The sequence below is a fragment of the Balaenoptera borealis genome, assembly GCF_965194805.1.
Source record: "Balaenoptera borealis genome assembly, chromosome: 1".
Lineage (NCBI taxonomy): Eukaryota > Metazoa > Chordata > Mammalia > Artiodactyla > Balaenopteridae > Balaenoptera > Balaenoptera borealis.
The window spans coordinates 59,741,535-59,766,795 of NC_138860.1; the positions used below are offsets into that span (position 1 = coordinate 59,741,535).

General features: G+C 38.9%; 1 protein-coding gene across 2 annotated transcripts in view; it reads right to left on the reverse strand.

The window, feature by feature from the left end:
• Window positions 1-25,261, reverse strand: part of PRRX1 (paired related homeobox 1) — a 72,638-nt gene that overhangs the window by 14,287 nt on the left and 33,090 nt on the right. For both annotated transcript variants that reach the window (XM_082400641.1, XM_082400642.1), the window contains exon 2: window positions 3,283-3,458. In XM_082400641.1, the coding sequence (XP_082256767.1) occupies window positions 3,283-3,458 (176 nt within the window). The remainder of the gene's footprint in view (window positions 1-3,282; window positions 3,459-25,261) is intronic.

Sequence of the window (25,261 nt, forward strand, 5' to 3'; positions counted from 1 at the left end):
CGATTGCGTTCTAGACCCTGGCCTAAATACCGGGAATGGAGAGGTGAGACTTATTCTCTGCTCATAAGCAGCTCACAATCTATTAAAAGAAGATAGACATGTAAATTTGAAAAATTACAAGAATTTTAAGTGCAATTATGGAAAAGCATGACAAGGTGTGGGAGAAAGAAATCCTATGGTGCGGAGTGGGACAATTTCACAGTTCTAGTTGGTAACGTTCACATAAAATACCACGTGATTGGTGCCCCATGGAAGACCAGGGTGCAAATCAGTAGAGGCAGAATCTTTTCTGGCTTCACTTCTTTTGTTTCTAATGTGTCCTTCATATTGCTATTAGAGTTATCATTTTAAATGCAAATATAATTGTATTAGGGCTTCGCTTTAGCTTTATATCATCCTCTGACTCTATATCACCCACAGATTAAAATCAAAATATCTTACCATAGAACAAAGACTGTTCAAGAATTAGCTCATCGTCCACCAAGTCAGCCACATCCTGTATCACTTGAATCTCATGCACTGGCCCTTCATCATTTCCAATCCTACCTGGGCTTAAGACTCCCAAATATATTTGGTTATTCTCCCACCTACGTGTATTCACACTGAATGTTCTCTCTGCCTGCGATATTCTTCCCTTTTGTCCACATGCCAAAGACATGTTTCTTTAAGATTTAACTTTAATATCACCGTCTTTGTGAAATGTTGTAGTGGAAAGAACATAACTTTAAAGTCTAACAGAGTTGGATAAAAACACTGGCTCCATGACTTTAAAGGTTTGTCCTTGGATAGTTATTTAATTTCTCCGATCCTTTGTCTCCCAATCAAATGAAGATAATTATACCTACTCACAGGTTGTTGTGAGACTTGGCTCAGAATGGCTGCTTAATGTTCATGTGTTCTCTTTTTCCCCAGGCAGATTTAATCATTCCCTCCTCTGGTCTATCACTAATTCTTGAACATTCCTTTACTGTAGGAATCATCTTACTCTATGATAACAGTATGATATACACATCTGTCTTCTCTGCCCCCAGTCTGTAACATCTTTAAGGAGAGAGGTCAGTGTATTATTTATGCCCAGCAAACCAAAACCAGTTCCAAGCGAATAACAGATGCTAGATAAATATTTGAGGGAAAAAAGTGAATTTTGCAAAGATGATAAGATATGGCTTCCATCCAAGAGGCCTTCACCGTCTAGTTGGGGAAGTTGGCCCACGTACAACTCAATATAATACATGTCATGTTGTGATAAAAGCCATAAATATAAAGAAGGCCAGAGTCAGAGGGAGTGGTTCACACTGGCAAAGGGTAAGACTTCATGGAGGAAGAATAAAGTCACGGAGGGAGAATTCTGTCCTGCTCACGTGGGAAATGTTCACAACTCTAAAAGACATTAGAACATAGCAGGATGGAAAAGGTGGAAGATAGAATAGTTTCAGCATATAAGAAAGTCATTTGCTCATTGTTGTGATGGGGCCAAAATAGCTCTCAACCCAAAATTGTTCTTTCACATTTTTTTTTTAATTTCCAGCGTTGCCCTGTCCAGGTTTCCTTATTTAAAATTCAGATCACCATGGCAAAAATGGTACTTTCAGGAATTGTGGGTTATTGGCCTAAAATTATTTATTAGGCCACTGTAGGCCAAGCCTGGGGTATAAAACGTATGGGGTTTTGAAGGAGAGGAAGGGATTTAAGAGTAGAAACAGAGAACGTGTTTGGAGAACTGTAGTGAGCAGCATGGGGGAAGAGGATGTGGGAAGGCAGACCTCTGAGTTCTGCTTTGGGCTGCAGGATGGAGAGAGCAGAACTGAGTTTGTGCCTGTGGACCACTCTCATCTGAGCCCTGAGAGACCGCCACGCAGTAACATATGCATCCTCACATATGCCTTCTCCTCACCTACCCTCGGGGGCACCACAGTGCCCAGGCAACTTTCCCCTTTTGTCAATGACATTTTTTTTTTCTCCTGGGGAACACTTCTAGGTGAAGTCCCTGTTTCCCATGGGGAAAACTCTTGAATGCTCTCTTCAGGCTGAAGGGACCTCTAGGACCCTCTCCCTCAACTCAACGAATGTCTCTCGTAGCATAGGGTACTAGATACAGTTCCTACCCTCCACGCCCTTCGAGTCTAGCTCAAGTCCCCATCAAGAGGGTTATTATTTGCAGAAAGAAACGCTTTAAGCCCAGACTGAACACAGATATGCAAACAATAATTCATTCGGGAAGACAAGACAGATTTGGCCCACAACCCCTCTTTATCAAAAGAGCAGCCTACCACTGGCAATATGGAAAATAATAAAATCTGGACTCTCAGCAAAGATAGCAAAGCACTGCTTGAAAAAGCATTTAGCCAGAAGACTCTTATTTATTTAAAATTTACTGTAGTGCTTAAAATCATGAACTCTGAATCTGCATATCTGTCTTCAAATCCTAGTTCAGCCATTTCCTAGCTGTGTGACATTGGGGAAACTACTTTAACCTCTGAGTCTCAGTTCCCTCATCTGCAAGATGAATAATGTTATCCACCTCAGTGAATTGTTGTGAGGATTAGACAGGTTAGTTTATGTAACTACAAACACTAGTTGGCATATAAGGGCTCAACTAGTGTTAGTTATTATTATCATCATTATTATTCCTAATCACAGGTTGTATTATTTCTAGATGTCTGGCTTGTAGTTGATGTCTCATGGCATTCATATGAGAAACACATGCTATTCTCTTTCCCCTGTCTTACATGCCCTTACCCTTCTTTACTTCATAGAAACACAAAATCATCTATTTGAATGTGCTCTTAATGCAGTTCCTAAGGGCAAGGTCTTTGGTGTGTTCGTTTCCCACTCCCATCCATGTCCATAATTGTGTGTATTTATAATACATTTCCTGAAGATTTGGATATTCCCAAAGTCTGGGGAAGAAAACTGAGATCGAGGACAGAGAGTTCATCTCTCCCGCCACCCTACAGCTCAAGTCGAAAGCTGGGACGTGGAGGAGGGAGGGTGCAGAGTCAAATGCTCCCATAGACAATGTTTATAACATGGATCTGGAAGAGTGAGAAACATTGGGAGGAATGAGACCTCTAGCAAGGCATTTTCTGCCCTACTGAAAGGCATTCACTGCAATTTTTAAAAATACTCTGCTGCCAAAAGAAACACAATTAGAAACTGATTCTGTTCTCATGCTGTCCATTTATAATTCTTTTTAGTATCAGCTCTGGTCTGAAACCTGCAAGTTGTGTTTTTCAACAGTCTTCAGAGATGTGCCTCTAAGGAGGGGAATACTCCGGTTACCTGCACTCTGGCCTCGGTGAGGTTCACCCGGCGGGCGAGGTCTTCTCGCACAAAAGCATCTGGGTAGTGTGTCCGCTCAAAGACACGCTCCAAAGCCTGCAGCTGGCTGCTGTTGAAGGTTGTCCTGTTCCTCCGCTGCTTTCTCTTTTTCTTTTCCTCTGAGTTCAGTTGATCATCTGGAATAGAAGAAATTGATGGTAAGGAGCTAAAAAGTCACGTTGGAGGTCCCGGTTTACACTTCTTTACTGTGTACCTACAGTGAGATTGTTTCCTTGGCTCACATGCTTATCAAAGTGCTATAGCCAAATGCCACTTTCAGTGTGCAAATGCAGGCATTGGTGCTATCAGTTTCATATGCCAAGAACCCGCAGCAGTTCTGATGCTTGGTCGTTGCTTCTAAATCTGGGACCAGACCTGAACTGTCAGAGGGACATTTTTTGTATGCTGAAAAAAAAAAATTTTTTTTGAAGCCTGTTTTGTCAAAGAGGGCTAAAGGAAAATTTAACTCCTCTCCATATTCTCTGGAGATGGGGGAAGGAGAGTAGATTGCTTTGTACCTCATTTGTCTTAGACAGTTTTAGAAGGATCTCTGTTTTACCAATCATTTTCCTGGAAATAGCAAGTAACTCCCAACTGTATTTGCTCAAGGCTCCACGCTGTTGCTGAGGCAGGCTTCAGGGGCCTCAGCCTAGATCAGAGCTCGTGCTATAACACCATCAAAAGCTGACACTGACCTGAGACTCACCCTCTAAGAACTCAAGAACAGTCCTGAAACATCTCTGAAACAGTTGCACTCCAAATTTGAGTTCTAAGGCTTTGAGCTCTTGGGAACCTTTGGAGAATCATTTCCCCATGTTTTCACCTGTCAAGATTCCTCCTTGGTTTTCTCTGAATGCCCCCAAAGGCACCCTGGCAAGCTGATCATCCAGGTTGCCCATGGCAGTCAGAGAGTAGTGTGCTCCTGTCCTGCCACCCTCCTTCAGCCCAGACAGGAATGATGGATGTGTGAAGCTGAGCGGAATACCAGTTGTGCTAACACCACCATCAAGCCCTCACCCTGACACCCAAGCCACTGCAGAGCCCGTGTAGCACTCAGAGATTTACAGCTCGAGCTGCTCAGGCCCAAGTCACATGCTCAGCCTGATGAACTGAACTCACACTTCTAATCACTTTCCCCACTCAGCTCAAAGAAAAATATGAGGAGTGAGAGTGAAGATGGAGAGAAAGAAGAGCATGGCCACTCGCTCCACATTCAACAGAAAGTAGCTCTCAGCCATTTTTTCCAACATGTAAAGTCTCCTGATCCTCTCTGACTATAAACACACAAAACACTCAAGAAAATTACTAGCATGAATTCTAATGCCCCAAGGAGAGTGACCCACCCCTGAGCTATAGTAGTATTATTACAAATTGAGGGCATGTTCCAGATTTGGGTGGGGATTCAAAGTGCAGCTTAAATCTAGGAGTTCCTAGCTCAGATCTCTCAGTGCCTAACTGAGGCCTCCAAGACTTTTTCATGAGAGACCCCTTCATGAGTGCTGCTTCATCAGTGATGCCCTTGGAGCTCAGAAGAGAGACTGCTCATTCCTTCCTGATAGTTGAAGTACCTAGATATAGTAAGTGCTTGTTGAATTTGTGTCCAGGGAAAATGTGAAACTTTTCCTGTCTTTAGAAAATTGTTTCTGTAGGAAAAAAAAAAAAAAAACCAGTATGATCTCAACCACATTCCTCCAGCTAAGAAGCTGCTGACACCCATTCTCTCAGCTTTATGGTTGTGTTCAGAGTTGACCACCTCTCTAGTTTCTTCCACTGTGGTACCTCAACTAGGAGTCCTGCTTTGAAGGCACTTTTGTGACACTCTCAATAAGAAGGTCAGATCAGTGGCATCTTGAGAATGGAGCCAATTTAATTATCATGATTTCTGGGATCTATCAACGCCTGGAATATTCCATCCAACAACCCTGATTTTACCACTATTTAGCTATTAGCAAAATTAGTTTACAATAATGTCAACACTAGAGTTCAAACACCTAGGATCATACATCTTTCAGCTGTTGCCTTGCATTTGTATGTTCCTTCCTATTTGAATATTTGAAGGCATTCCTGTTGCTCCCATTCTCTTTCTAAATCTTTTCACAGTTCTATGTCTTGCACTTCAGGTCTCTCTCAGTCATTCAGGCCTTTTGACAGCACCACACCTGTATTTCATGCTCCTATTAAACAGAAGTCTGCAAAAAATCTTTAGCTTCCATGCCAACCCTAGACTGAGACCAATTAGACCCTAGGCTATTTTAATCATATAAAGGAAATCCCTTGTTAAGCCAATCCCATGATTTGTGTTCTTTCCTCAAAGAAAATGCTTTCTCAGGTATAACCACAAATTATAAATCCTTTATGCTGTTTGGTAAGCCCATTTCTTCTTGTACTGCCAAACTATGATGGAGAACAAGAATTTTTTATGTTTTGTTGTTAGTACTACAACCTGCTGCATAGTCTCTCAGCAGTTCTTTGAAATCTTCCACTCTTCACTCAAATTCCACTGCTTGTCCCCCATAAACCACCAACTCCCCTGACATGGGAGCAAGGGAAATGGAGAATTACAGTTTATGACAGAGAATAAATAGCTATGATGACCTGAAATGATTCCAGCAAAAGTTTCCCAGTGAATGTTCTTGTTGTTTTTAACAAATGAAAACACCAGTCCAGATCATGTTGAAGGTGAGAAAAGACACACAAATAACAGGGGTCCAAGGAGTGTATCTGGCAAATGTCCTTCAGAGCACAAGTATAATAGAAAGAGACAGTGAGGGGGCAACAGAGACAGCTTGAGCAGCAGCCCTTCGGCTCGTCTGTCTTTGCTCACTAATCACCAACTATGAGCTCCCTGTTTCCCCCCAAGAACACAGAACAGGATCAGTACAATCTCATCAGCAGCAGGAGAGAAAATGTGAACATCGTACAGGTTTACAAACGTGGGGTATTTGAAACACCTGGGATAAGAACTGTTATCAGATTCTGAACTCTGGCTGAACACAGGGTAGAGAAAGTAGTGTATTTTTATCATTGCTGGAATATCATCTTTCTGGTAAAAACAGCTACTGTAAAGGTTGATTTTGAAAGATGCTGCCCAAGGATGCTGACAGCCAACTGGCCATCAGGAAATAGCTAATTCTTTGGTATTCTGAAATGGGTAGGGTTCACCAAACTGCAGGATAACCACAGGGTACATGGATACATTTTTATCAAAATCATGTTTCAAATCCAAGGTGTTTACAGATTCTATGGATGATTATGTATGTTATGAATGATTGAGTAAATTGTAAGTATGCAGTTACTGCCATGCTTTCTAATAAAAATAAGAAAAATGATCTTATTAGCAGGTTAATTTTCACTTGGATTCATGAGTCGTAAAATATTGGCACCACATGAAACCAGAGAAATTATCTAATTCAACCCTTTTATTTTACAGATGAGGTAAATGAGGCTTAGAAGAATGAAGTGATTTGCCTCAAATCACAATACAAGCTGTGACTGAGCCAGAGCTAGAAGCCAGGACTTCTTTTTTTTTTTAATTTAAGGTATAGTTGATTTACAATGTTGTGTTAGTTTCAGGTGTACAGCGAAGTGATTCAGAGATAGATATATATATATATATATAAAAGAATATATATTTATTCTTTTTCAGATTCTTTTGCCTTATAGGTTATTACAAAATATTGAGTATAGTTCCCTGTGCTATACAGTAGGTCCTTGTTGGTTACCTATTTTATATATAGTAGTGTGGAAGCCAGGACTTCTAATTCCACTCTACTTTTAAGTGCCAATGACAACATACACCCTGTGCAGGAGAGGGGCAATGACTCACCAGAGATATAAATAGAAAACCACTACCCCAGGAAAAAATTTTATGGGAAAGATAGGTTTATCCAAACTAGCTGTATAAAGAGGGTCTCAGGAACAGGGTCCACATGTATCACACATTGTTATTCCTGCCAGAAGAGCCATTAAAAAAATGCAACCATTCTCATCTAGGACAGCAACTTTGATCCAGATGTTCTTGGATTTCACTTTTCAAAGGCCTCTCTAAGTCCTTGCTTCATCAATTAAGTGTGTGCAGGGTTACTTTAGCAGAGTAGTAAACCCTCATCTTCCGTATTCTCCTCACATTCATATTAGTGCTTCCCTTTCTTTCATTTTAGGACACAGTTCAAAATCTCTGTCTCCTATGACACATCTTAATCCTATTTTCTCTATAAAACTTTGCTGATAATGCCAATCTATATTGATTTCTCCATATCTAAATTCCTAACCATATTTTAGTACATAATCAAATACTTTTTAAAAATTATGGTTCATTTCTTTTTTATGTAAATGTTTTGTCACCTCGCTGTGCTCAAGTATTCCTATATAAAAGACATAAGATCTTTTGATAGATTAAATGACAATAAAATTTGGAAGAGTTATGATAGTATTGTGGTATAGAAGTAGTCCCAGAAAATTAGAACCTTGGTGATTTACGTAAGGTTTTACGTAAGGGCTGAATAACTTCTGAATTCCAATGATTATTTTTAACAGTGCATAGTAAATAATTAGGTTAACATTATCTTTTGTCCCTGGATAATTTTACCTGTGGAGGAAAAAAATCTTTTTACCATGTTTCTTTTTCAAACAGGTTCACCACCAGATTTAGAGAGATGGGAGAAAGCTGGGTGGGTCTGACTCTTCCGTAAATGAAGGAGCTGGTCCTTCTTTTTTATTCCCTACAAGAAAAGCAGATCTAAGATAAATGAATGATTTCAACAAACAGGAACACGCAGGGGGGAGAGCTGCTAAAGAGAATGGTGTTTCCGATGGAACAGGATGTTAGAATACTTATCAAGCACTTCTTTAGGAAAGAAAGTCGTAAATTCTAGGGAGGAGACCCCTCACGTTTTCAAGTAGAAGTTAAAGAGAACAATAGCTCTGTCCTTGGCTCTAGATTGAAATTCACTCTGAACTTCACTCGTGGCTGCTGAAGGTTCACTGAAGGGAGGGTGGAGAAGACAGGGAGGGGTGCCATCCTCAAGCCTGAGGAGCCCACAGCACACCGCGGTCCCCCCACACTAAGGTTTGCACTCACTGTTCAGGCTCCAGTGTACTCCCAAAGGCCCTGACCCTCTCCTGCTCTGTACCTTGTGGGACCCTTGAGATTCCAAAATCAGTCAGCCAAATGTAATTTAAAGGTACAGCAAAAACATATTTTAGGAATAAAATCTGAAGAAAAAAAATGTGTTTCGTATGCCTGAGTCACATCAATTTGAGAAGAAATCTGATGCAAGAAGATAAAACGCCAGCTTCAGTAGCAGAAACCAACCACCACATCAAAGCTTGTCATCTGCCTTTTGGCTGAAAACATGGCAGGCGAGCGGATCTAAAAAGCAGGCTGCTGATCATTTTATGGGCATTGAAGAATGTTTTCAAAGGAACTTATATTGCACAACAACTACTTACTTTAATGGGATTTGTGTGGTTCAGGCCCTGTAACCTTTGGAAAATTGAAGGGAAGTATAATTGTAAAAGCCACTAAAAACTGTTTAGCTTTTATTGCAAGGCTTATGAAAAGCAGTGAGATACAGCTATGGCATTCATTTGAGCTTCTTTGGTTACACTAAGCTCCAATTGTAATTAGGACAGCATCCTTTTAATAAGTGCTCCGATAAATGGCACATAGGTCCTCACCGGGATGAGTGTAGACTGAGTTTAGCACATCCCACTGACCAAAGCCGTTCAGCAGCACATCTGCATCTTCTCGGCAGCATACCTCGTATCCTCCACTGCTGAATCCCAGCAACTGTCAAGAGTGACCAGGTTTCAGCCAATACAAATGCCCAACTGTACAGCTATTACTCGCCTTAGGGTCATGGCTGCCAGAACCGGAACTTTGCATCATGGTCTTTGATGAGTATATTTTTTCCTTTACTGTCAACTTGGCATAGACATGGTTTATTTTTGGTCAAGTATGAGTCCTAAACCTTAGAAAATAGCATTAAAACGCCTTAAACATTTGGGGGAATATATGTTCTTTGGAGAATAAAATGCTCTAAAAAGTGTGAAATAACGTTATTTTGAATGGTTTTCACCCAAAAGATGGATCAGTGGCTCTGTGTAAAGCTATAGTGGTTTCAAGCAGATACAGCTCAAAGTTGAGCTCTCTGAATATAACCAACTCTCATGTGAAATAGAAAATACTGGAGAATATGAGGTATCATAATACAGTTTGTACTGCTTTTCACTTCATCTCACATATTTGCTTTCACCTCTGTAGGACCAATACATTTCCATACAGTCAAAAATATCAACACAATCCATATCATCTTATCTACTTTAACTCTCTTAAGACATTTTTCTGAAAGGATTCCTGACCAGAACCTTGAGGATATCCGATACAAAGCAAGCCTTCCGATGCAGCCCTATATTGGAACCCTAGCTTTCTTCTGGGACTATATTGACAATTTTCCCCATGCTATCATTTTTCCATGTGACTCTGGGTTTATTTTAGACTATAACTTCAGAGTACAAAGTTTACATGTGTATTTAATTGAAGCTCTTATCAATGCTCAGTGAATACAAATTAATAATCAGACATAAAATATTCATATATTGGAATTATTATCATAGGAGTTCAGTTACTGCACGAAATACCTTCCCTTCGATAAAGACATAAAATTCCAGCTTCAGATATGTAACCTACTCCCAATTCTCTACGGATGAATCACTTATTTACTCATTTTTCAATTCATTTCTGGATGTCTAAAATAGTGGAAAATGAGAATGTTTTACTCAGAGCCAACTACACTATAATCAGGAGGGAGTGCAGTGGATTAGAGAGGAAAGTTCACTGGCTTGGCGATCAGAATGACCTGTGTTCTCCTATAGGCCCTGCTACTTTAATAGCTGTGTGGTCTTGAGTAAGACACTTCACTTCTCTGAGCCTCAATTTTCAAAACAATAAAATGGAAGTAAGACTACCTACTTCCTAGGGTCACTTGAAGATATAATGAACACAGAGCAGGCAGATAGTCTGGCACATAGCAGTTGTTTTGTTAAGTGCTGGATTTTACAGCTACCACTGCTGCTGCAATTTCTTCTTGGAGGTGGATTGTCAAAACCACTGCTGGTCTTCCTTTTTTCTTCTGCTTACTGTTTGTTGGTATCTAACTATTCACTAAGATCTCTATCACAGCATAATTGGGGAGATAGTGAGAAAAACATTCAAATATGTTGATCTGGCTTAGTTAGGTTTGATGGAGAGCATAGTTGAGATCTAGGGAGCATGAAAAATGAGTAAAAACTTTATAAATTAAAAAGAACTGAAACATGACAATAGACCCAAAATTGCACATGGAAATCAGTGCAGTTTGGGTCACTTTTCTACTGCTAGTCAATTCCTGGCTTTCTAACAAGGCAATCAATTTTCCTTTCTCAACTAAAATTTTGAAAAGAAACTTTCAGAAAGCAGGCAGATTCTAAGACTCAAAGACAGTTAAGCAACCTGTTCCTTTAACAAGTAATCTCACTAGAAACAAGTTTTTTAAAAAAATACAGGAAAAAGGAAGAAGACAACCAAGGGCTAAAACCCAGGCTATGAAAATTCAATGATTTCGCAGCCTGTTTGCCTCGGGTTGACTAATTCGGTTGCCACATGTCTAAAAACACAAAAGTTGGGTCATACTACTCAATATTTATTCAGTGACTTTTTTTTTTCTAAATGTCTGAGCATTTTGGTGAATTCCAAAGGGATAAAAAGAAACCAAGGAAAGCAAATTCTGGGAAAAGAGTGAGTTCTGATGGAGATTTTAAAAGCTTTCTAAACTTGCAGTATTCCAGGTGTGTGGTCCCCTTGGAAGCGCCGGGTACTTCAGTAGGATTACAAACAAAGCTCTAGAGGAGTTATAAGCTCCTGTCTTCTTTAGGTAGCATTTTCCCTTTGTAGTAAGACTTGTTGTTATTTTGTAAAAGACACAACATCTGTCTTAACATTAGCAGTGGAAATTGGTGTCTTCATGGGAGGCAACCACTATAAGTCATTTTTTTTAATGATTAATTTTTCAGGTAATAAATGTTAATGTCCTCAAGAAAAATATGGTAAAAAAACCACGTTTTTTTAAAAAAACAAACAAACAAACAAACATAGCTGGCAGCAGATAGTAATGAAGGAGATGTACATGATTAATGAGTCAGCTCAGCTCTTGAAAGGACAGTAGTGGTGGAACAAGACTCTTTTACTTGGATAAAAAGACAATTATGAGGCTTGAACACTTAAGAATAGAAGCATGACTTGTATTTCCTTATGCTTTTTCATCTCAAGTTAAAAGGACAGATGCCTATAGCAGAGAAAGCCACAGAGAACAGAGAATTAGCTTTTCATCACAATAAAGATGGAGCCAAGGATAACTGTAACACTGTACAGAGTAAAGGAAGAGGGCTAAAGAGGAGATTAAAGCCCCTCTCAGGTGTTACTCTGGCCTCTGACATCAAACTAATATAAAGACTAAAATATGCCAAAATGGTCAACATAAGAAGCCTGCTATCTTTAAACAATGTTTAAGTGAAAAGAAATTAAAATTCTCTTTCAAGAATTAGAAAAGCCAAAGTGTAAACAGTGGTTTAAAGCTTGACATATTCTGAGAAATGTATCACACTGTAACGTCTCTGGATTTCAACTTTATTATCTGTAAAATGGGGTTGCTTTATGACATAAACAGTACATGTTTTTTAAAAATTATAACAACTAGGCATATACACATTCCCTTCTATTTTGCTTTAAATTCTGTTATGTAGCAATTGTGGAAATTGGCAATTAGGGCGTTAGATTGGCAATCAGGAGGTTCAGATCCTAATTCAGCAGGATTGCTGACCAAATATGTGATGTTTGGCCTTAGTGTTCTTACTGGAAAAATTATAGGTTGGACTAGGCAACTAAGATCTCTTTCAAATCCAGCACTGTGGGTTTTTAGGATTGTTTTTATATTTTCAGTATCTAGCCCAATAGAAAACTTTTCATAATTGTTTGTTTAAGGCAATGAATGAACCATGTCCTTTGGTTTTTGTTGTTATGTTTTTGGTTTTGCTTTGTTTTTTCTTGTCTTTGTTTTGGAAAACCTTTGGCTAGATGACATATTGGATGAAGACTATTCTGTAATTACTCATGCCTGGAGGAAGCTGAAGTGACTGACCCATTCCTGTATGCCCAGAGTACTCTGCAGATATGTCTCCAAACTGAAATTAATGTGAATCTTTATTTTAAAAGAAATTAGTTCACCTATAATCACAGTCAAGAAAAAGAGGAAACCTGAGAGGTTTCTAAGAAACAGTTATTCTAACATTTAAATTTACTTAACAGAAATGAGAATAACTGTTATTTCTATTATTACTTCTACTAGCTTTGACCACCTAACTGTGGGTTGGGTGACAGTACACTTGCTGAAGACACTGTCTGTGTCAACCGCTTAAGACTAATCCCAAAACTGGTGCCACTAACAATGGTCACACTTATTCTTGACCTTCACATCCTATCTCTATCACCTTATTCATTCATTTGAACAAATATTAAGTGTGCGTCTACTACACACGAGGCAAGTAGGTGCTCTGAGAAATAGACAAATATTACATGTAGTCTACCTTCAAGGAACTTTAGAGTTGATTTGGGAAATGAAGTCATGAGCACTTGAAAAGTAAAGTAAAAACAGAGAAAAGAGATTCCAGTAGATGTGGTGGCCATCAGAGCCAGTAATGGGCGAGGGAGGAGTACAGAGACACCAAAGCGGGTGGCAAGTAAGAAGACACAGTCAGCATGAGCCTCCCTCTGTCACGTGTGAAGTTCAGCATCCTTTTTTCAGCTGCATTATGACTTGTCATTCCATTCACCCCATTCTGGTTGTTCAGCTGATGATGGTGACAAATCACACCTTCCTCATTTGTCATTCATACTCTTCTTTGACCTTGTCTGTCTTTGCCTAACCACACACACTAGGCCTTTCCCCTATCCACTGACTCTTTATATTGATGGCACCTTCTCTTCCTCCAAGTCTCAGTTAACCTCCATAGTTAACCTCCTCCTGTCAGCTCTCCATAGGGACCCTCTTTGTTCACCAAGGAGAAGTAGCCTTCCTATAACTATTCCCCTTCCGGAATCGGAATGAACCATCTGCTTTGTAACTTATGACAATCTGTAATTATTGCTGTTGATTGGCTCACACACTAGAATATGAGTTTCATGGGGGGGCAGGAACCTTTTCTGACTTGTAACTGTAGTATCCCAGCCTCTAGCATTAGTGCCTGGCATACTTTAGGCTCTTTTCTTTGAATGACTAATGAATACGTTAACTGTGCTTGGTGAAAATGCCTATTCTGTACACCTGGTTGATTCACACTCAGCCACCAAACCTGACAGCCCTTTCAGGGATGAGTTTCTATAAAGTCTTGGCACAGAAACTTTCCTGTTATGAAGGGTTACTGCAATCTCTGCAAGGCACATAAATTCCAGGAGCATGCGTTATCCAGGTCTTTCATGCACTTTCTTTGTACACGACTTCGCATCAGTAATTATCACCCCAGTTAGAAGAGAGCCTTGAGGTAGGTGAATAAGTGTGTAGAACAGAGCCCTATACATCTCAGTAACACTCATTAAATGTTTGACTTTGGTAATGATGACACATTATGGAATTATTGAACATTTTAGTTGTGACCTGATACAGTTATTTCTGTTCCAAAAATATATATTTTTAGCTTTAGGTTATGTTCTCTTCTAGTTAGTTATTTCTGTGTTTTCTGTTCCTTTTCACTGGTAAAGGAGCTTGGGCAAAAGCATGACTAATTCATTCGCCAACATACAAGAACATTACTGTCTGTCAACCACACCTAAACCTTAATTATATGGTGATTTCCTCTCCAGGGATATGTGACTTTTAACTGGTAAGAAAGCTGATGCACTAAGGTCATATGAGAGAAAAAAGGTTTTGGGCAAAGCACTCAAAAATCCATGTGGAATAATCTTATCCCACTGAATCATGTCCCCTGCTGTTGAACAGCCCTAAAGAACTCCTTGTTAGTAGGTGATTCTGTCTGCCTAGAGTGGAAACCTATGAGTAATCTATGTGTCACTGTGACTCATGTCATGGCCACCACTTCCAACTCCGCATCATCTGAAAGTTGGCAAGAAGACTTTATACTGCTCAACTCATAACAGGAAGAAACCAGGATGGAGGAAAGACCTAATAACAAGTTTTATTGATTAAAAAGAAGATAACTAGAAAAGGAGGATAACCAAGGGTAAGAACAATGGCTTTTTAGTCACCACCTAAATCATTCTCTTCTTTGACACCTGTTCCCAATGTGCATCCATTGCCAATACAGCCATTCTTCCTTCCCCATCCTCCCGTCTTTTTACAGATTTTCCCTACCTTTAGATTTTTTTCCAACCTTTAAGTTATTTTCAAGAAAGGACTTTGAGAGCAATATGTTGAACCAAGAGGAAGGACAAACCAGGACAAACTAGTGTTTAATTCCACTACAAAACCATTCTTCAACTTTCACTTGCTGGCTTTCTTCTTATTTCTTCTCTATTCCTCTGCAACTTTGATAAAATGGCACAGGGTTTGACGATGTGGTTAGCTTACTGGGAAGGCAGCACCTTTAAAATAAAGCATCTTAGGAATAAACTGGAAGATTTTATGAACTCAGGTGACTCACAAAAAAAACATAATATGCATTAGGTGTGTAGGTGGGAGAAGAGATTTTAGAAAATAAGATTTTATAAACATAATGTTTGCCATAAATTTGTTGAAGGAAGTGTGCATACGGTAACTGATTTGGGAAAGTGAGACCATCCTAAGCTGCAGTTTTACACTTTTTTATCTAGCCAAAGAGGGAGTTACCTACAAGGAAGTCAACTTCCTTCTTGCTATTCAGTTGTGTTTTGCAGACCCCTGCTGGGCTCCTTCACTTTGTTCTGTTTGGTTGTTTTCAAACTAAGGTTTTCCAGTAGTGGCCATACCTCCCTTGAGAGCATAATTAAACTTCTTTCTTTACTACAGGTCTGTCAGTTTGGAAGTAAAACTCCTTGGCTAGAGGATTATCATGATTTTCTTTCCTGGAGACTTCTAGTTTTAGCACCAGTCTCAGATCTTCCCAAAAGCCAAAAGGGCACTAACTTTGTTTGTCACTAAGCCTAGGTGGTCACCGAATGACATCAGTATAATTAACTTCTTGACTTGAGAGAGTCTAGTTTTATATCAGACTTTATCTCTAATTAGTCATAACCCCAGATCAGATTTTCATGATAGTGATTTTATACCTTTCCCCAGCAATCCAATGTTTATGTCTTTTCATAGAATTGTATTATAAAGACAATTTTATATAATTGGTGGGGGCAGGGGTGGGGGAGCTACTCCAGTGGATTAAAAGTCAGACATCCTGGGTTCTTGACCTGTCTGGTACTAAAAATCATGTGGTTTTTTTTCCCAGTCATGTGATCTTAAGCATGTAACTTTGCCAAGCTGGGTTTCCATTTCTATTGTTATCAAATGTGGCATGTTATTAGATTTTTTAATATCTTTTCCTGATTTTAAATTATAAATTCTTCTTCAAATACTTGTCCAATGAATAAATCTGTGCCCTCAAAGAGGTATATAGTAAAGAATAACATATTTACTTACTAATTATCTCCAATTTTGGAATCTATGATTAACTAGATATTATATAACTCCAAGGATACACAGTTTTGTAGTCAAATTTGCAGTGTTCTTGATGTTTTAAATAACATTACTGATGATCTTTGTGGATATCAGGGTTATTTCAGCATTGCATAGATGCTTATTTTCTTTTAGATAAACTTTAAAGAAAATGTTCAGATTTAGCAAGTATTCAAACAGTTGAGAAGAGAGCAAAGATGAAAAACCATTTTATAAAGTTCTGGAATTTTAAAATAATCTGACATTTAGAAGTGGGGGACATATTTTTTATAAAAAGTCTGTGTGCATGTGCATGTGTGTGGGGGTGTGTGTCTGCATGAGTGTGTGTGTGACTCAGCTCAGAGAATCCTGGGTTGAACTGCAACAGTGCTATAAACATGAGAACCAAAAGCAGATCCAATTGCCCACACTGGAAAGGACCAACCTTTGGCACGGTGAAAGATTTTACTTGTTTGGGCTTTCCGTGTAGCCCACTAAAACCGTTAAGACCTATCATCATTACCTAGTCTCATGTCAGCTATATCTGGTAACTCACTTTGACATATTAGTTTCTAGGTAGGAGCTCCCCGACAATGGCTCATGTGATATCAGTGCCAGCTGGACTCAGCTGTAAACAAAAAAGAATCTTAAATAGATATTTCAGATGTTTAAAGTTTAAATAAACCAAGGCAGAGTGTGTAAGGTTCCAAGTGAGTCGATTGCCAAGTTGTGCTGGTTGGTACAACCAAGTGCTATATCAATGGGGTCTTAAATTGCTGCACAATGCAGACATAGAGGAGGGGAAGTGGCACAAAAGGAGTAGGAGTGCATTAAAGATGAATCACTAAGGATGCTCTTCCATTAAACTGTGAGTATTTATACATTAACACCGTCCCACTAGGACCCAAGTAATATGTGAGCCTTTGGAACCATTTGCAGTATATGTTTCAAAATCCAGACCAAAGCCACTAGGTAGATTTTATGGGTCCCTCTAGAAAAGCAGTTTCTGGTCAGGGCTGGAAAAATAATGTTACAAAGGATCCAGTAACAACAGAATTTAGGCCTGTTAGTTAGATTCCAAGTTGATGCCTCTTCCAAAAGGAGAGTTTTCAGAAAAACAATTTATTTCCCAGGCTGAGAGAAAAACTCTGACATTTAGGATTAAGAAAAGTTTGGTGTATAGTCTATTATACACAGGGTGCAGATCTGTTGGGGCAAATCTGTCTACCATTTTACTTGTTTCAACAAAGACTATCATGATGACGAGTTTCTCCAAGATCATCCCTTGTGGGAGCTCAGGACAGGAGACAGGAAGATGTATGTCACTGGCTTTCCCAAGTCTAGCTTGCTTCTCAAGGTGCCTTTAAGAATATAGTACAGCTAAGAAGGCAAGTTTGCATACAGTCCTATACAATGACTCCAGTGAGCAATGGCCAATAAATCAATTACATCTTTGTACCCTGCTTAACCTTTGGATATGACAAATATTTGGAGTGTGTTTTTTGTGGTCTCAAGCCAAAAGTTAACCACAGCCTAGAGATTTTTAAACCTCAGGAATAGAACTAGAAATCTATGTTCCCCACTTTATTCTCAGTGCAGTTGGAGAGGACAGAATTCCAATAGAGAGAGACAATGTAATTGTATTCATAACTTCTGAGGGTTGAGAGGTTGCATTTATATGATGCCTTTCTTCCAAAGATCATAAAACACCTCACATATGCTATTTCATTTATATTCCAAATGTGTTCACAGTATAAGAAAAGAGCACTTAATACAATTTTAAGGAAAAATATATTAATAATTTAATACAGTTTAGCAAAACTAAGTAAAGTAACATTTACTTAATTTAATATACAAGAGAAACCAATGTTCAGTAACATTCATAATTAAAAATGGTTAGTGGGTGAGTTCATTGTTTTTATTTCTAATTAAAAATTTTATTTTACTTTTCCCAACTTCTCAGGATCATATGAGTTATTCTCTTTTCTTAACTCTAATTGCACTAAGTGCTTGATTCACACAATTTAGCACATTGTTATACACTGTTACATTGTCTTCTTTGTTTTCTATGTATTTTAGTCTCAATAGCTACTCAAAGGGAGAGACTGATGTGTATTGGAAATGACACTAACTCAAGACAGAGCCTTGAGTGCCCGACCTGTGTCTGCCCCTCACTGTCATTCAACAAACTCACAGCCTTACTATGCTCCAGTTTCTTTACTAACAAATGAAAAAAAATCTTAAAGGAGGTTGTGAGGTTCAGATAAGATTTTTTTTCTAAAAACTACTATGCATACAAATAAGACATTATTATTGTAAACTCTGCGAAGGCAGAGACAATATTTTGTAACTGTCTCACCTGCTTTCCAGGATCTAATGTGATGTTGTGTTAATATGATTTCCCAAGTAAGTACTTAATTAATATTTCTTAATAACGAACAATTACTGAGTACTTACTACTTTCCAAGAATCACTGTTAAGTACTTTACATGGAATATTTTATATTTCATTACCTTAATAGGTCATGTTATTATTATGCTCATGTTGCAAATGAAGAAACCAAGGCTGAGAGGGATTGAGCAGCCTGACCAGGGGCACATAGCTGACACTTGACTCTTAGTAGTTTGGCTACAGAGCCCAAGTTCTGAAACTCTTTACTCTGCTTGCCTTTCATAGAACCAGCATTCTTTCCTGAAAGTATGCAGAGGTTATAAAATGTCCTTCCTAAAACTATCAAAAAATGAAAGAACTTTTAAGAAGTGCATAGGAATTTGTGAGCGTGTGTTGGATAGAATTTTAACTCAGAATTTGAAATAAATAAATACACCAACTTCTTGATATATATGATTGGGTTGCAATCGTATGATGTGTATAAGAAGTGTTTCTTTCAGAGAAACACTTCTGAGCATTTGATTTGGCAAAATGTTAAACATTGAAGTTACAGCCCATGAGATGTTTCTATTCTTCTCCTGATCAACTGGTGACAAATTCTTCCCAGAATCATGGGAGCATAAATCCGATTGTGCACAAGGCCAGTGGGAACAAGATAATTGCATAGATCTAGTACCCATCCGTTACACTCAGCATCATCAATCACTGAACTGCCACGACCTCAGCTTTCAGGAATCCCCACGTTGTTTGAAAGACTCTACTATTGCCATTTATGGAAGAACCATATTATACTGTCTTTGTCTTAAGTGCTATCAAACTAAAATTAAAAATTTAAGTGTTTATCCTTCAGAGGGTGCTCATGTGATAGAACAACGGAAAACATGAGAAAAAAACATCAAAATTCAATATCATCTGATGTGAACGTAGATAAGCACCTCAATTTAAGGATCCGGTGAGCCCCACTAAGAAATTAAGTTGGGTAGTTCTCTTTTTAGTTCTTTTGTGATGGAGACTACATTTGTTAGCAGAAATGTGCCTCTGCTTTTCTCTCACACGCACCTCACACACAGGCCAACTCCATAGGGGGAGTCTGACAAATGAGCAATTCTTGAACAAAGCAAGCAAAGCATTTGGTCTGAGTAGAGATGGAACGATCAGTAGCCCACAAATTAAACTGAGTTCATGCCCGTGGTGTATACGAACCTTTAAACCATGGAATTAAAATAAAGTTGCAATGATGAATCAGTTCAGGTTTCCTATCTTGTGTTTTCTTTCTATTCAATATGACATATGTTTATTGAACACCTAGTGGCTGGTGGGTATGAAAGGTCAATGGCCTTCACCCCCACAAGGAGCTCACAGTTTAGTGGGAAAAACAGATCTATAAACAGGTAACTTCAAACAAAATGAGCTACGTAAAATAACAGAGGCATACACTGCACAGCTGTGGAACAAAGGAGGGATCAACTGTATCTTAACAGATGAAAAAAAGAGTCACAGAAAAGGAGAAACAAATTGCACTGAATTTTCAAGGAAAAAAATTACACTTTGACCGGGGGTGGGGTGGGGTGGGGGAATGACTGCTTGTAATGGATGGAGCAAAGTGATAGAAAGCAGTATTACTCATTCCTAATAGAGGATTTTCACTTCATTTATTCCTCATTCCAGCCCCATGAAGGAGCATGTCATTGTCCTAATTTCAGAGTTTCAGAAAAGTAGACATCTCAAGAACGCAGGGCTGGTAAGTGATATGATCTTGACTTTCCTGTGTTGCTGAAGCTGAGCATTGGGAGCTTTGAGAAGAGGAGAAAGATGGAGCTGTAGGGAAAGCAGGGCCAGATGGTGGAGGGCCTCCTAAAACATGCATTTGGACTTCATCCTTTAGTGCAGGGGAGTCAGTAATGAATTTTTCAGCAGGGGAGTGGGTGACAGGAGCAGTTTTGCCTTTCAGATAGCATCCTGCTAATTGCATAGAGTGTGGTTTTGGCTGGGCATGAGGCAAACATCGACACTTTATATATTCAAAAAGTCAGTACTAATAATGTGGCCCATCCTGCTACTTCTAATGCTCATGATGCTTTAGGCATCTCTGATTCTTTTTTTTTTTTTTAATTTACTTATTATTTATTTATTATTTATTTTTGGCTGTGTTGGGTCTTCGTTTCTGTGCGAGGGCTTTCTCTAGTCGCGGCAAGCGGGGGCCACTCTTCATCGCGGTGCGCGGGCCTCTCACTATCGCGGCCTCTCTTGTTGCGGAGCACAGGCTCCAGACGCGCAGGCTCAGTAGTTGTGGCTCACGGGCCTAGTTGCTCCGCGGCATGTGGGATCTTCCCAGACCAGGGCTCGAACCCGTGTCCCTTGCATTGGCAGGCAGATTCTCAACCACTGCACCACCAGGGAAGCCCCAGGCATCTCTGATTCTTAAACTTCCACCATAATATCTCTGTCCATCATCTCTCACTATCTCTCCAGTATGTACCTGTTTTTAACTTCCCTGCTCATCTTTCTTTCAATCTATTAAGTATATGTGTATCTGAGTTACAAAAGATGCAAAGTACAAATTCAGGACATGAAGAAGTGCAATTTTTTACTGTATGGCAGAGCTTTGAAGGACTTTCCAAATGGTCCAAATGTATATCCAAAAAGTCCATGCACCCCTCCACTAGGAGCCTGCAGTAACACAACCCATCAAAGGCTCTGTACTACCTGGTATTGCCTCCACCCTCCAACGTTCCACCTGAGACCTACTGAACTTCCCAGACTCCTGAGGAGTCTCACTTTAAGCAACTTGATTTATTAAAAAAAGAAAGAAAATTTCCAAAAATATAATATCAGATATGACAAAATATTGACCACAGGATATTTTAAAATTGCTAACTCTATTTGTATATTTTAAGTATAATTATATATATATGAAAACCCCAGAAATGCATGCATTTGTACTTTGAGACAAACTGGCATTTCTCATCGTATTTTTGTGTTGCTTTGTCCGATTCAAATCCAAGCGAGCCTGTCTCCTTCTGAGCCCACAGGAACCCTTATTTCTCTTCTCTTTGCCATTCTCCAGCCCTTTTTACTATAACTTTTCCTTCAGTCTTGAAATGGGCAGACCCCTCAAGATCCTCATCCCCAACCCTATTGCTCATAATTCAGTTTTCTGTGAATTGAGAAAGTTGCCTTCTTGCCATTTATCTGGAGGAGCTATGTGCACACCGCAGCTCCAGAATGGAACAGAGAAAGAAGTGAGACACATTCAGAAACTCAAAGAATCCCTCTCTTTTCAAGGAACTAAACATTTACCCCTCTGAAAGTGTTTTATACAAGAATAAAAATCAAAAGTAAAAAAAAATAAAAATAAACAAGGCTTATTAATGTTTGCTGGAGAAACAGAAAAGCTTTTTCCACAAGAAAAGTCCTTTCTGTACTGAAATTGGCAGCCAGACGGCCTGAGCATTTATCTCCTGCACAGAAAGTGCTCTGTCAGGCAAGCTGTGATTAACAATAAGCTGAAAAACACGCCCCAGACTTCCACTGTATTTTATTTGGCAGAGAGGAATTATTCCTCAGCACAAAGTATTTGCAACTGGCATCAGTTAAACAAGAAATTATAACCTTTAAAAGCCCTATTTATCATTAGCTGCAAAAGTGCAGACTTCACCATCAATTACTCTGACAAAGGATTACAGACCATCAACACTGCACACAGGATAACACCAGCCTTGGCGGCCAGTGGGCCACTCTGAAGGGAGGATTAGAACATTAAACACCAAGAGCCCCTTCCCCAGAGACCCCCCTCGACCCTTCCTCGCCCACCCTCTTCCCCTTTAAAGGCTGACTCTCCCATCTCTTGCACTCTCTCCCTTCACCAGCAAGCTTTCAGCAAAAAGATGCAATGGTTGTGAAAGGCCTTAACTTAAGAATCTTTGGCCAAATCAAGTCAGCAGCAACTTTGCTCCAATTCTGCTCTGAATGAGCTCTGTTGATAAAAATGGAAATGACAAGATTGGTTTCTGAAAACTAAAGAAATAATATGGTCTTATTCCTCTCAGCTGCTTCATTTAGAGGCTAACTGGTCAGAAAAATAGTGAATTTTAATAAGCAAAAGGCCTCTACTGTGATTCTAAAACACCCTCCCAAACCCTGAATGGTGCCTATGTATTCTTGGAAGAAGCCTTTTTGCATTTCACTGAAGCATTAAACCATCTTTAAATGATTTCATCCCTTAGGAACAGAAAAACAAAGAGATGCTTTGTTTTCCAGACTTTAAAATAAAAAAAAAATTTAGTCTCAAGTGCATATATGTGGTTCGACATCTTTTTCAAGAAACATGTGTGTGTATCTTTATTTAGATTTAACTTTCCAGAGAAGTATGAGGTCATTGTCAGTATTACTATCACCTTGTTGCCAGTTAATTTAATTTAAATGGTCCTGGAGTTTCTCTCAGAGACTTACAGATTAATATTATTATTTCCTTCAATATTTTGCTTTTATTGACTATATTTGTCTCAGTATACAAACATCAGTATTTTATCAGAATGAAGTAAAATAACAGAATATATGTAAACCACTTATTTTTTGTTTAGTATATAGTGATCAATAAATGATGCTAATGATGTTGTTGGCAATAATGCTGATAAAGATGAGGAGGAGGGGGAATATGCAGTATTAAGATTTGTGTTTATAAAGCCTTTTTAATGTTATGAAAGAACACTTGTGAACATATATATCCATATATATACGAATGCAAGTTATACACGTGGTATATTCTTAACTGTGTGAAACATCATTCAGCAAAAAAAGACTGGAAGGAGATAAATCAAAATGTTAAGAGTATTTACCTCTGAGTGATGCAATAACAGATATTTTTCTCATATTGTCTTTTCTATACTCTTAATTTTCTATGATGAGCTTCTCTTTCATTTATTATGAGAAAAAAACAGAAAAGGTACAGGCAAGGAAAAAAATCAAAGCTAAAATATTAGGCTTGCAAGGTGATTGTGAATGTATATACTTTTCACAGCCAATATGATAACCCTTTGACTGTTCCCATTTTTACAATAAAGTAACTGAGACTTAAAGAGATTAAGTGATTTGCCCAGTGGAAACCAGGTAGGTACCACAGCCAAAGCTGAGACATGGCTTATTTTACTTCTAGGCCTATGTGCTTTCCCTTTCTCCTTGCTGCCTCCTGCACTGATGTGTGTGTGTGTGTGTGTGCGTGTGCACACTCAGGCACACTTGCACATTCACATTCCATATCTTTCCCAGTTAATGTGGGTTTAAGAAGCGGGTCTATTCATATATGAGGCTCCTAATCTCTCCAGATTAGAGCATGTTCCTTCACATTTGGTCTGCTATGTTCATAAAAACTATCACAGGGCTATCACTTGTGGGTGACCGCCTCCAAAAATCACAGGAGTTTGGATGGCTTTATTTAGCTCTATTAGGTTCAAAGAATGTACCAGGCAGATTCTCAGTCCAAAAATAATCTCCTTTTATTAGTGCTCTAAATTAACCCATGGAGGAGTGAGCCGAGCTAAATTAAAGCTTTCATACAGCGAGGCCCCAGGATTTTTACTGAGTGGTAAACGTTTTCTCTCCCTGTGAGAACTTTACTATTTCCTTCCTCTAAGACAGGCTGTGCTTAGATGCAAAGAAAGTAGCTCAAAGCAGATCTCAGAGAATTCATTTTATTTGACAAAGACTCTTAGTTTGAGTCCCCGGTGTGGAATATTTAAGATTTTATAGGTTTTCCTAGCTTTTAAAGTAATTTGCATGTAAATAAAGAGATACTAATCTCTAGCACAAATGGCAAAATGTGTTCTTTGCCCTTTTTTAACTGGAAAATTGAATCATAAGAGCCATTGAGTGAGGTATTTTTACTTATAAAGAACTTCAAGTGGCTTAAATCTTAACCACATCCTTTCTGGACTGCCAGCTGTACTTATGTTATCTTTTCATAACCATTGGAATACTATGGCACATTCCTCTCTGAGAACTGCACACTAGGGAAGAGGCAAAGTAAGACAAAAAATATGATATTGAGATCCAAGGTTGCCTCTTTTTCTCTAATACAGACACGTCACCGCTGGCCGTGACTAATAATGCATTTAGCACCCTTCCTGCAGTGGGGGGGATAACACCCACTGAGTTTCCAAATCGCTCTAGAAAAGCATGCCAGGCTGGTCTTACTGTCATGTGGCCCTGGGACTTTTCATGTGTCACTCTCTCCTTTGCTCCTGCCTAGCTGGCACCTTGCATGAGTGACCCGTGCAGATGTGAGGTGTGGATGCTGTCTCTCTTTTGTGCTGGATTTTGGACACGTACCACTACAGGGAGAGGAAGCTAAAAGCCCAAGCCTTTTATGTTGAAGTCTAGAGGGAAGCACATCTATATTTTATGTCTCCACACTGAACATCTGGAAGGTCCCAGAAAAATCATCCTAAATCACTCTAAGCCTATGTTACATTACATCAACTGGGGTGCCAGATAAGGGCCCAGAGAATAGAGCAAAAAAGAGTACATCCAGGAAAAGAAGTGAAAAGAGAAGACTCAGTTAGGATAGTTGGAGGGAAAGGTGTGATTTCATACCTCTTATAGATTTCTTGTTGACTAGAGGTGTGACTTTCTAACAGGAACTAACAGGAAGTGATTTTTTTTTTACCTTGAATATATATGCATTTTATTAAAAAAAAAATAAAAGATCAAATAAACAAATAAATAAAATAGTTTCAGGACCTTAAATACATCTAGTTTTATGTTTTCTTTTTATTATTTACCAGTAACTATTATTCTTATAATATCTAATGCCAATATGAGTCTATAAGTTCACACATAAAGACTTTAAAAATGATTCCTTACTGAATAGAGCAAAAAAG